We start from the raw sequence: 13,075 nt of genomic DNA, 5'->3' as shown, positions 1-13,075 counted from the left end.
AGAACTTTTCTACTGAATCCTGAGGATCACTCATGGGAGGGTTCTTGTATCAAACATAAATAAATGCTGTTGGTTGTGTTATAAACAGTATTGTAAGTGGAATGATAAAATAGGCCAAAAGGATTGAGTTAATAGCTCAACCTACTTGAGCTCTTTCTCAAGTTTGATACCACATGGGTTCAATGCCCTTTGGCCACTTCCAGGAACTGGCTCACTTTCTTCCTGTTTGAACCCTGCCAGGAGAGTGAGATGAACAGGTGGGAGCCTTGCTTTTTTATTTGGGCCATGAGGATTTTGCAGAATAGAAGAATGTTTTCTCATTTATGATCTGTGCATCTGCCACAAATTTCTCATGCTCGTCCCCAGAACTCCTCTTATCTATAAATCAAGGAACTGGACTGGAGTCCCTGTAGGAACAGGATGTTCTGGTAATCTGTTACCTACTGAGGGGTGTACTCTGTCTTGCCCAGGAAGCTTCCACTGCCGTGCTTATGCTCCATTAGGAGGCTGCCTGCCTGACATCACCCACAGATGACTAAGCAAGATGGCCTCTCCCTTCCAAAGCTGTGCACATGGTGCATCCGGCCAGAGCTGGAAAATGAACAAATGTTTGCTCTTCATTAGACTGCATCATATTCCTCACAGCTGTTCCTTGTTGCCTGAAATAGTCTTAATGGAGCTGTGATAACCAGACACCTTCTGGTTGCCCTACTGGGCTCGTTCCATTCATTACTGTGACAGGCTATCTGGGCTGGATGGGGATGAACACATTCACTTTCTCTGTGTGGATCACAAAGTCACCTCTTTCTGTTCTCCCTCATCTTCCCCAAACCTGCTACTCTTCTGTTCATCACGGTCACAGGGCATGGAGACACCCCTGCTCTCCAGCTAACATCTGTTCACATTGCTGGCATGCGAGGACATCTTCTGTTTGTTTGCAGCTAGAAAAAGTGGAATCGTCTTGGCTAGGGTAGGGAGAACAGGAAAGAAGAAAAGGCTCTGGAGTTCATGACCATGTCATGGTCTTTGAAAGTGACAGTGTTCTATCACAGGCAGATTTGTGGGTCAGACAATAGATTGGGCAATGTGATGGTCTGTGGACACAGATATGGCCCACATGGGAAACTCCAAGGGTTTCCTAAGACTAGTGGGTAGTAATTTTTAAAGTATATTTTAATCAATAGGATGCCTGTTAAAATCTCTGATTACATTTTGTTTTAATTGGTCTGAAATTTGGCCAGGGCACTGCTGTTTTAAATTTTTTTCCCCCAGGTAATTCTAACCTGAAGCCAAGATTAAAAATCTCAGTTGAGACCCAGATATGCATGGCAAGGGAAGTTAATTCGCCTTAGCCCTTCCTGAATTCTTTGAACTCTGGTCAATCTAGATCCTGAGACAAAACCATGGGAGAGGGAGCCCCAGAGACTTCCATGGTAAGGAAACCCAATTAGTCTAGTCAAGAGGTTCTTATTTAGACTCTCATAATATTAGCTACACAAAGGACTCTTGGATTACCCTGACCAACCCACTCATCCTCAGTACATGAGGATAGAAATGAGATGCAGAGGCAAGGAATGACTTGCTGTAGATCCCCTAAACTTCCAAAAATGGTAATGGCAGTATGTGAGTCCAGGCGTTTGACCCTCAGTGTGGGATAATCTGTGTATTCCTTCAAGTGTTGGAAACTAAAAATGTACATTGAAAGACTCAAGTTCCCATGTCAAGGAGAACAAGAAGACTTTAGAGCTTTCTCTACCGAGTGTAAGTGTGGCATCATCTGGGCTCTGGGCCCAGTCTCCATGTTTGGACAGTACAGTTTCCATCTTTTCCAAGAATTATCGCTCTGGCTGCTTACTTGCCTCTCACACCTCTTCTCTGATACAAGATTTAAAGGACAAATCAACTTCAAAATTTTCTGTCCCATCTATGGCCCCCATGACTCCAGGAATGAAATCCAAGTTCCTTAGTGTGCCAAATACTGCCCCTTTCCTGGATATATAGGCTCCTGGTAATAACTCCAGTCCCAACTCCCTTTATGTACCTTCTCATATTTTATAAACCAAGTGACTTGTGTTTCCTCTAACTCAATCTACTTTCTATTCTCCCATGACACACTTTGTAGTTCTCTGTCCAGAACTTCCTTCTCTGTTTATACTCGCTATTCTTATTTTTTGTATGTTTGGTTTAGACTAGTGCCTTCCTGAAAACCACTAACATATTTACCCTCAGGCTAATATGCCCTATCCCTATGGGTCACTATAATTCTGGGCATTCCTTTGTTGTCGCATTTTGTCCTACAATTAAAATTATAAGTCTATATGCCTGGTTTTAATCATAAACTCAGGTTCTCCAGGTGGGGTTATGCTCACTGTGTCTCTTCAGTCCTAATGCCTACATAGAAAGTACTCCATACCTTTAAAGTGAGACTTTCAAAAGTCCGGGGTCCTAGTCTCTGCTGACATGCTCGATTACCTCATCTGGTCTGTGTCTTGTGAGTTTCCTCTTAGCAGTGTTTTCTCTGTAGCCCAGGCTTCTTTCTCGAGGTTAAATTCATACAGCCAACCTTCTGAAGGACATTGCAAGCTTAGTTCAGTTAGACTTCCAGCTGCTCCAGATCCAACTTTTCTGTAATTTCTCATCGCTGTTGGTGGCACCTCCATTTTTCCAGAGGTTCAGGTAAGAGCTAGCTTCAGGGTCATCCTGGGTTCCTTTCCTTTAACTCCATGTATTAAAAAGTATTCTTGGCTCTATCTTTATGACATATTGAGAACCCAGACATTTCCTTATAGTCTCCTGTGCTGGTTTTAGCCAGAGTTATTATTGTCCCATCCAGGTTACCATATCCTTGGCCTTACCTTGCCTTCTTAGGTCCCATTCTCAACACAGTAGCTAGAATGAGTCTTTGAACATAAAATCAGACCATTTGCACCTGTAGTCCTCCAAGCTCTGCAGTAAACTTACAGTTTATTCAGAGTAAAAACAAAGCTCCTTATACCAGTTTGTAATGGACCAAAGCAGCAGGTCCTTCCTTACTTTTCCAATCTGATGACCTAGCACATATGCACTATATCTTGACCAGCTTTCTTTTTTCCTTGTACACGCTTTGCTGTGGAAATCCCTTCCTCCAAATTGTAAGGACAATCCTCTTACCTTAATTAATATTGGGCCTGCTTGTATGCCATAACCCTGGATTATACCTCCCCCTTCCTTGCTCTACTCTCTCTTTTTCTAACAGACCATATTACTCGAAGATTAGTAGCTTATGTCCTCTTCTAGAATTTGGAACATGGTCCTCCTATGAAGAGTGGAGTCTGTGTCCCCTCTGCACTAGAAGAAGAGAGGCCTTTTCTTTGTTCATATCCAACACAATGTGACATCAAAGTCTAGGTCACCAACTTTATACAGTTTTTACCTTGTTAGGTAGGAGGCTCACCTTTGGAGCTCTGAGATATCATATACAGAAGTTCATACTGAGAGGTGGTGGTACACACCTTTAAATCAAGTACTCAGGAGTCAGAGTCAGGCAGATCTATGAGTTCAAGGACAGCCTAGTCTACAGAGTGAGTTCCAGGACAGTCAAGGCTACACAGAGAAACCCATCTCAAACAACAAACAAATAACAAAAACAAAATCAAAACCAGCCAACCAAATAAAACCAAACAAACAAACACAAGCCCAGCTGCTTTGGAAGTTATTCCTCCATCTTGCCAGGAATATCAGGCTACCCGGAGGCTGTTTGGAGGAATCCCAGTGAAAATCTCCACTGAGACCTCAGATGACATCTGCATCCATTATTAGACATCAGACTAAAGACACCGCAGATGACAGCAGCCCCTAACTATGGAACCTGTACTACAAAGAAGAGACCAACTGTACCTCTTGTTCACTGTTCAAATTCCTAACCCATAAAACCAATTATTGCGATAAATCAATAGTTTTCTGTTGCTCTTAATTGAGGCAGTTTGTTTTTCAGCCTATGCCTATTTTCTATCTCCCCTGCTAGAATAGAAGCTCCATGAGGGCATGGGTTTGCTTCTCTCACAGTCGTATCCTAAATGTCTAGACTAGCCCTTGGTAAGAACGAATACTCAGGAAATATTTACTGAACAATCCTGGGAATGACTGTATAGCTAAGTTGGATTTTAGAAGGTGCAGTTTGCTAAAGCTGAGGGTCCCTTAGATGTCAGCTCGTCAAATCCACACACACACTGGCATGAAAAAAAAATGAAAGCAGAGCAGAATAGGGAGGTGACAGGCAAGGACATCACAGCAGCCTGTGTGACAGCAGAACTGGACGCTCAGGGTTTTATGTCTACACTCAGTCTTCAAGCAGATCTGTAATGCATGTTCAAGATGAAAATTCTAGGAGCCTTTATGATAAAAGAAAAACACAGCAGTATTTCTAAGGAACTGGACTGCCACATCCTACAAAGTAGCATATTTCAACTGGCAATGCTTTCCAATTAACTCCAGGTTAATCATACAATGTTTTAAACCAGAAGCAAGGCACACTAACTCACTGATTAATACAATTAGAAGTAACGAGGGTAAGGGTGGCCTTACTAGTGAGATTTCTGGGTGAGGCTCAAATGATGGAATAATATGTATTCTTGGCTGTAAATTAAGTTTGTTTCCATGCTAGAAAGTCTGAGAGAGGCTAACAGGTATAAAGAGGAATTAAACAAAACCAAAGGACAAACAACTGATCATATAGGAATGGATGGTTTAGAAGATAATATGTTAGGAAGGAATGTACCAAAACAGTCAATGCATCTGTATTTCTTGAATTTTGTATTAAAAGTTCATAGAACAGGTTAAGTACATTTGACCATTTGTACACCTTTCTGATGAACTACACACCTCTCTGGATGCTATGTGAAACTTGAAGACAACTTATAATAACTGGGGGTTCATTGAATTCCAATAATATTGGGTATGGCTTTACAAACAACGTACCCTGTGCTGAGGTGTTTGCTCAACAAACTGATCTGTATCCATGTGCATCAGTGCAGACTCAAGGTTTGGGACCATTCATCCTTTTAGGAAATGAGACCCAGAGATGACGAGAGCATTACCTGTAACTCTTGTTCCAATAGTCTTCCAAAACTGGTAGTCTTGTAACTAGCCTGGCAGGAGAGGAAATATTTGAAAAAAAGATTTGTACTCTCCTGTTTGCTATGGGACTCCTGAAATGATGGGCCCCAATGAATCCCAGGCTGGGGAAAGGGAAAGGCTGGATCAGCTTTGGTGCCAACCAGAGGAGAAGCTTGCCTCTCGGAAAGATGCATCACAACCCTGACAAACGTGTGATAGACACATACATATCTCCTGGCTTCTGTTTCATCTTTTCTATAAAAGGGCAACAATTCTGGAGAAAAGGTCCCAACCAACCTGTGGTCTTTCTCTCCATGGTTTGGCGAAGTGTAAGCAAATCCATTTTCCTCTATCAATCTGTGTCTTAACACATTTTTTAAAGGAAGATTTAAAAAAAAACCTCAGAGACTCTTGTAATAGACTGAGAACACATTGAGAAACGGTATTTGACTTAGACTGTATTTGAAATAAACTGCTGCTTCTCCTGAGCTGGTAATTTCATCCACTGGCATGAATGCTTTTGTTCTCAAAGTATGTCAAACACACCCTCTCCACTGTTTCATATTCCCACAAAGTTTTAGGACACATTGGTCCATAAGGCACACTCTTCAACTAATGAAGAATTTAAAAACTGAGAGAGCAAAATTATGTGCCAAGATCACACAGTTTACTGCACTGGACCCCGGCTATCCCAAGTTTAGCATGATTTCCTGCCCTCCCATGACTTCAGAAATACTATGTGTAAGCATGTTCTATTGTATAGTCTGAGGGTAAACAGTCTGAGCTGGGGTGAGACAAGGAGCCGTCACTGCACATGGTGGAACTATACAGAACACATTTGGGTCATTGCTGCATGTGACAGAAAGAAGAAAACAAAGAGGGAGAGAGGGGAAGCGGGAAGGAGGGAGTGATGCCCACTGGGTATCATTTAGCACCTGCCATACAGAAGATGCTGAAGAGATGCTGGCCAAGGAAGAAAGGGGGAGAGGAAGGGAAACAAAACAGGAAGATGACTGTAACTGGGCTCCACTGTCACTAAGAGAATTTCTTTTTTTGGGGGGGGGGAGAAGGGTGAGGTGCTCTTTGGTCTAGGATAGTATTTTAATGGATTTTTTTCCTTTATGCTTTTCCAATGTAAAAGGTGAGATCCAGTAGGTAAGATTCAAAACAAAAAGAGTTAGACAAAGGCAGCAGGAAGAGAAGAAATCGTTTTGTATAATAGAGCAAAGGAAACATGGGAGTCATTCCTCGGGTGCTGAGGGTGTCACTTGAAGACATTAAAGAAGACCCAGGACAGAGGTGAAGACGAAGAGACATGTGAGAAACTAGAACCTTAAGGGTCTGGCTGGCATGCTTCATAGTTAGGAATCTACACGATAATAGTGTCGGTTTCAGGCACTTGCCATACTTTGCTAGGGTTGTTTGTCACCCCCTGAGCTTTTGAAATAACTACAGCATGCATTCCTATCTTTCATACTAGAGATGCGTTGGGAGTGAGGGGCTTGTAGGGGTACAGGGATGACCAATGCAGGAGAAAGGAGGAAGAAGAGAGAGCGAGCACAGCAGTCAGTGTGCTGCATGGCCTGGGTGGAGCACGGTGAGAACAGCATAGAAGCAGGAACACAGGGCCAAGTGGTGAGCAGGAAAAAGCAGGCACACCAGGCACTATTGGCAGTGGAGACGGGCTGGCCATTCTATAGCACATGGCAAGAGGGCTTGAGCCATTCTACCGTCAGAGTGAAGAACGGTCGTCTCTAAAATGGGGGGATTCGGGACATGCTATTTCTTAAGTTCAACGTCTAGGTTCTAGTTTAAAGATAAGATGTGATTGAGTGTGCCAGCTGGAGCATTCCCACCATGCTCCCGGGCATTGGTATTGCTTATGGTCAGAGGTCAGAGGCAAGACTTTAGCGCTCCAGATACTCACAGGCTAGTCTCTTACCTCGTACTCTTCCTTGAAGCCGTAGCTCTGGCCTCTCTTCATCTGAGTGATGTGTTGGAGAAGGTCGGCCACTCGGATGGCAGGCTGGAACTGGTCGCGGGGGTAGCTCATCTCCACAGGGTCGCAGGTCCGGTAGGGGTGAGTCTGAATGGTGAGGGTAGGCTGGGACAGCTCCCCACGGCTGCCGTCTGCTTCAAAGAGAAAGAAGCAGGACAAACTCGAACTTTGGGAGTTTTGTTCTTTGCACCCCATCCCCACCCGCAGCGTGACCTGAGGAGGGCAGAGGGAATGAACCGAACACTCCGCTGGTTAGGAAATTATAGAAAGACCAAAGACACTGCGTACCCTGGCTTGGCTGTGTGCACAGATCTAAATAGTGAAATAACAAACTGTATACGTGGATTTCCTTGGTTCATTTCAGTTTCAAGGGATTATTATTGATTGTGCAAAGACAAAGGGACAGTTTAGTGACTATCCCTTGCCTGTCCTGGGCCTCTTCTCTAGGCTTGTTGTGTGCAGCCAATCCCAGAACTAGTAAGAAGTCAGGCTTTAGGGAGCTGCAGGCCTAATGTAATGTAAACTGTAGGTAGATTCAGTTGCTTGTCTGCAGGTGAGGAGAGTCTCAGGTGCTTGGCTAGAAGATCCATGCGACTGCTTCCAGGCTGGCATGTCTGCGGTCTGATTTCTCTCCTAGTTTGTTTCCTTTGAGCTGTACACCCGGATGAAGTATAGCTAGTCTTGGACTCCCAATAGGCAGCAGGGACTCTACCTTCCAGCCACGCCCTGCAGCAATGGGCTCTGTAACAGAAGCCACCTTCATACCCTGCCACCTATTCTCCCCTTACTACCACTGAACCTGAAATGTCCCTGATCCCACCCTGCAGATTTCTCTAAATGTCTTCCTTTGCTCTCACCAGACACGACTCTCATGTGCCTCCTATGCCACACCCATTGATATGGTAGTGGGTATATATATACCTCAGGTGGTGGTGATCACCTAGCATGCTGCGGAGCCTCAAATTTGGTCCTCAGCATCACATAATACTTGGTTTGCATAAGCTTGTTATCCTAGATATCCAAGTGGGGAAACAGGAAGATCAGAAGTTCAGTTACCCTCGACTAAATAGTAAATTTGAGGTCAGACTAGACCACATGAGACCCCCCCCCATATATATGTATATAAGTCTATGCCTTCCCCTCACAGAAATCCCTATGGAGCTCCTTTAAATACTTTCTGTTGTCTGGTCATTCTGGAAAAAGTTTCTCCTTCCCAGAATCATCTAGGCTTGGCAAGTTCACATCCTCTGAAATACGCTGACAGTCTCTGCCCTGCGGCCATTTTGTTTGTACCATACAAGAGATAGGACCTGCCAGATGTGGCAGTTGATGGGTACATCCAGATGTTCTCGGACACCAAGGCCCCCACGCAGACATCCATGAAGCCTGTGCCATGCTCATTTCCTGAGAGACTTAGTATATATTCCAGAGCTTTCTGCAGCTTGTCTTTTTGAAAGCCATGTCCCCCTCAGCCTGTCTTTCCTGTCACAATAATCCGTCAGACAGGCTCTCCGGGAGAGCACAATACAGTCCAACATCAAAGTCAGTTCCTCACAAGACAGGATACTGGGGAGACGTGTGGCCTGCAGAGTGACCAACTGGCCACACTTAACCTAACCCCTCTTCGGCTTTAGTACTGAAAGTATAATGTCTAGGGAACACCCTCAGTTCTGGGATGAGAGCCTTGGTTTCCTTCATGTGCTCATCTGTATTGAGTCGGGGTCCCTTCCGTCTGACCCCACCTGTTACCATCTCCAGGGGGGACAAGTGATGGCTTTGATTAGCCTGAGCTTGAGACACTGACTGGGCCACACCTCACCAGGAGCTGAAGTATCTGTGTGTCGCCTATGGTCTCAGCATTTTCTGCTTCAGTGCAATGAGTAGACAAGACAGAGTCGGCCTTTGAGAATTAGCTAAATTATCTAACAGACAGATATCAAGGATACAAGTTCACACACAGGAAAGAAGAGTTACAGTGAGATGCTAAAAACCTTTCCTGGCTGCGCTGAGACTATTTCCCACTTTTTCTCCCACGATTTGGCAATAGTTGATACATCTTTAATAGCACTGATTGAATGTGATTGAATGTAACTTCTGGCATGTAGTGGGGTTGAGTCCCTGCTAACGTCACATTCTTGTGATTATGCATTAGACTTATGAGACCCCATTTCATCCAAGGATTTTTTTTTAGACAGTGGCAAAGTAGGAAAAAAAAAAGAGTCTACACTCAAAGCTTGATGGTCGAGAAGAGAAAATACTTAGAGCTGCCTGAAGCAAAAAGATCAGAGCCTGAGAGATGGAGACACATTTAAGAGCAGAGAGGCGGGCATAAAGAAGAACGGTGGGACCGTGCTGTGGTAGACAATGGGAGGCAGATCCAGAAGAGCTGAGAAGGTGAGGACTCTTAAAAGGAGTGGGATAGTTTTCTTCTATAATTTTATTAAATATATTTTCTGGACCGTTGATGAGAAGCCAAGGACAATGGCACGGGGTTTTGATCCTACTTCATGTTCTGGCTTTGTGGGAGCCTAGCCAGTTTGAATGTTCACCTTCCTAGACATGGACGGAGGGGGGAGGACCTTGGACTTTCCACAGGGCAGGGAACCCTGACTGCTCTTTGGACTGGAGAGGGAGCAGGAGAGGAGTGGGGGGAGGGAGAGAAGGGTGGGAGGAGGGGGAGGGAAATGGGAGGCTGGGAGGAGGCAGAAACTTTTTTTTCCTTTTTTTCAATAAAAAATAAAAAAAAATAAAAAAAAGGAGTGTGATACCGTTGAGGGTTCTGCAAAAGAATCCCACATTTTAAAGACTCACAGTCCTGGCCGTAGGTGTCCCAGCTGGCATGCATTGGAAACACCCTTTGCATTGGAAGCATCCTTCCAGTAGCCAGTAGCGCTCCTGCGGTGGTGTCATGGGACTGGCGATGGAGGTGACATCAAATCAAACGCCAGAGCCCTTATTTCCCAGTTAAACACCATTATGCGGATGCCACCGAGATATACCCTGCCCCCAGCTTTTTAAAGGACTCCGGGTGCAGGCTGCATGGGGAACCAGCTGCCTGGCAGAGGCAGGCTTCCTTGGAGTTGGCACCTGGCAAATCTTTGTGAGACGCCAAACATTTCCAAACTGAAAAGGCTATCAATATGGATATTTCCCCCCAAACACATTGCTAGACAGACTGTAAACTTAGTGTCAGCAAAACCAACAGTGGAATGGAAAATAAATGCATTTGGAATTTAGCAACTCGTATTGCTGCAACATTTGTGATAATGCCGATGCCAGCACTAATGATGCCACGAGGACTTGGAACCAAGGGATTTTCAAGGTTTATTAATTCAACTGGTTGGACTCCCTTTTCCGATGTATCTTACCTCACCTATTCCCTTATTAACCTTCGATAACGCAGAAGTGATGTCTTTTATCACACCCCATTTCGCCAGACGCACTATGCTTAATTTTCCGTCATTAGGTTTAATGAAAACCCAATTTCACAACTCACTTCTCTCAGGCACCTACAAGTAAGGCTACGTTTTTTATCAGCACCAATTAAAAAGCGTTATGATGTTCCTATTCGAGAGGGAGCCTTAAAACTAATGTGTGAGTCTGCCGCAAATTCAACAAGGGCGCCGGAATTCACACGCTGCCCATAAAATGTAACTCAAACCAGCTGGCCCAGGGAGAGGCCATTTGTCATTCTCCCTCCTCATCAGACCCTTAATTTTCATTCTTCCCATTCATCGGTCTTGCATGTTTATGTATCATGTAATAATCGCGGTTTATTTTGCACTTCCTATGTAACTGCTGCCCGAGCCTGTGAATGACTCTTCTCTCATTACTGTTTGCAGGGAGCTTGTTGGGTGGGTTCAAGGGTTTGGGGCACACCAAAAAGATTTTGGATCAACAGTTACCTGTCTCTCTGGTTTCCTCTCTTCTCTTTCTGCAGCTCTTCTTCCTGTCTCCATGGATTCTGGCATATGCCCCCCTCTCCTATCGCGTGCTTCTAGCCTTCCAGGTCTCCCTGTTGCTCCGTCACACTGTTCCACTCTCTTGATTGCCACTGCCACTGCAGCGGTCTAACAGAGGCTTCCTAAATACCCATCTCATACAAAACACATGCTAGCTACACATACATGTGGCAGGGGGGCGGGCAGGGTGGGCAGGAAGATATGCTGCAGCAGAGATAAACACACCAAAGTCCTTGCAGGGAGAGGGATGAAGAGATAAGTTGTTCACAAACAGGTCTAACAAAGCTAAGCAGGGACAGGTACTCAGGAGACAGCAGATTATGTGCTGCAGGGTTAGGCGCCATGGAAACCTGCCACATCCTTCATAATTCACCTACGTGCCTCTTGCCATCTCCATGTACAATCTGTGTTGGTACTGCCTGATAGAACTTTCTGTGACAAGGGCAATGTTTTTTCCCTCTGTGACTTGCAATACGGCACCCATTAACTCCACGTGGCTACGGAGTGACAGAACAGTGGCTAATGTGACAGAAGAATTGAACTTTAAATTTTGTTTCGTTTCACTGGAAGCACCCTCATGTGGGACCTCAGGACATGACTCACTCAGCAAAGTGTTTGCCGAACTGCATGGCTCCTGAGATTGATTCCCCAGAATCAACGTACAAAAGCCAGGCAAAGGTGCCACACACATGGAATCCCAGGGCTGGGGAGGCTGGGGATGGCTGGAGCATGCTGGCCAGTTGGCCTGGCCAAATAAGCAACCTCCAGGTTCAATGAGAAGTTTTGTCTTAAAGAATGTTAGAGTAAGATACCCAGTGTCCAACTCTGGCTTCCTACACGCACGCATATACCTCCCCCTTACACCTAGACCCCCCCACATGCACACATGTGCTGTGCCCACGCACTCACTCCCCATTCAAAGACTAGTGCAGGGATCTATGGCAGACTGTCCAGAGGAAATATGGTGCAAGCCACGGATATAATTGAAAATACTCTTGTAGCAACATTAAATAATATTTTTATAAAAGAACACAGGCCATTTATTTCAACGGTGCATTTTTTTTAACCCAACATATCCAAAGAAATATTTCAACGTATGCTCAGTGTAAAATTATTAATGTTGTCTCTTACGTTCTTTACGGATAGCAAAGCTTTGGAATCTAGTGTGTACCTTTCACTTCTGGAGTAGTTTCAGTCAGCCTGGTCATATTTCCAGGGCTCAGCAGACACTGGTGACTAATGGCTACTGGGTTAGACAATGCAGGTACTCACCGATATATCTAGAGCCAGGTAAAATCCTAACGAGAGATTATTTAGAGCTTGAGTGAACTCTAAACAAAGAGATATTGGTCTTGTGTGAGACAGCTCTAGCCCAAGCACTCTGCAATAAAACTTTGGACAACGACAGAAGGGCTCTATAGTTTCGCCATTCAGCAGGGCAGCCATTTGCCACCTGTGGCTATCGAACACCTAAAATATTGGACAATGTGATAGAGGGCACACATGTGTAATGTCAATTACTTTAAATGTAAGTAGCTGCATTTGGGTAGCGGTTAATCATCTTCTAAACTGCATTAGAAATGATAGTAAAATACACAGTCATATGTGTGTGGGCTTTGTTTCATTTTAGCCTTGGCTAAAATGTTTGCAGAACTATTTCAGAAATGGCCAGTCTTGAGCCTGAAAGACGCTGAATTTGTGTCCTGACATAACAGGGCTGGAGTCACAGGTTGGCTAGCCATATGTCTGTGACCTTGGCCAAGTGACAGATTTTCTGAGCCTCAGTTCCTCCTCACATTCTCCTCCATACAGAAAAGTAAGTATGAAGACTCAAAGACACAATGCCTGCTAGCAAGTGTTCTAATAAAATTATGTACAACATCCCACTGGTACATGGGAATTCACACGGTGGTCTTTGGAGTCATCTGTTGCAGATTCCATATGGTTTGAATGAGATCCCAAAAGGTTCACGTGTTGGAAACACGGCCTCCAAAGTGGCCATGGTGAGAGGAGATGAAGT

The 13,075-nt window shown here is 44.6% G+C and overlaps 1 protein-coding gene across 13 annotated transcripts in view; it reads right to left on the bottom strand.

Moving 5' to 3' along the window:
- Ptprt (protein tyrosine phosphatase receptor type T) overlaps positions 1-13,075 on the bottom strand; it is a 1,081,821-nt gene that overhangs the window by 73,796 nt on the left and 994,950 nt on the right. For 9 of the 13 annotated variants that reach the window (XR_005976047.1, XM_041670836.1, XM_041670844.1 and 6 more), the window contains one exon: positions 7,037-7,227. Coding sequence is in view for 12 of the 13 variants with exons in the window: in XM_041670836.1 (XP_041526770.1) it covers positions 7,037-7,227 (191 nt within the window). In the remaining variant the exon portion in view is untranslated. The remainder of the gene's footprint in view (positions 1-7,036; positions 7,228-13,075) is intronic. The other 4 variants (XM_041670837.1, XM_041670840.1, XM_041670846.1 and 1 more) reach the window with 1 other exon arrangement.

The sequence above is a fragment of the Microtus oregoni genome, unplaced genomic scaffold (genome assembly GCF_018167655.1).
Source record: "Microtus oregoni isolate MIOR12 unplaced genomic scaffold, Mior012 000020F_ref0000438, whole genome shotgun sequence".
In the NCBI taxonomy this organism is placed as follows: domain Eukaryota; kingdom Metazoa; phylum Chordata; class Mammalia; order Rodentia; family Cricetidae; genus Microtus; species Microtus oregoni.
The sequence above is the reverse complement of the archived record's forward strand: the minus strand, read 5'-3'. Positions and strand labels throughout refer to the sequence as shown.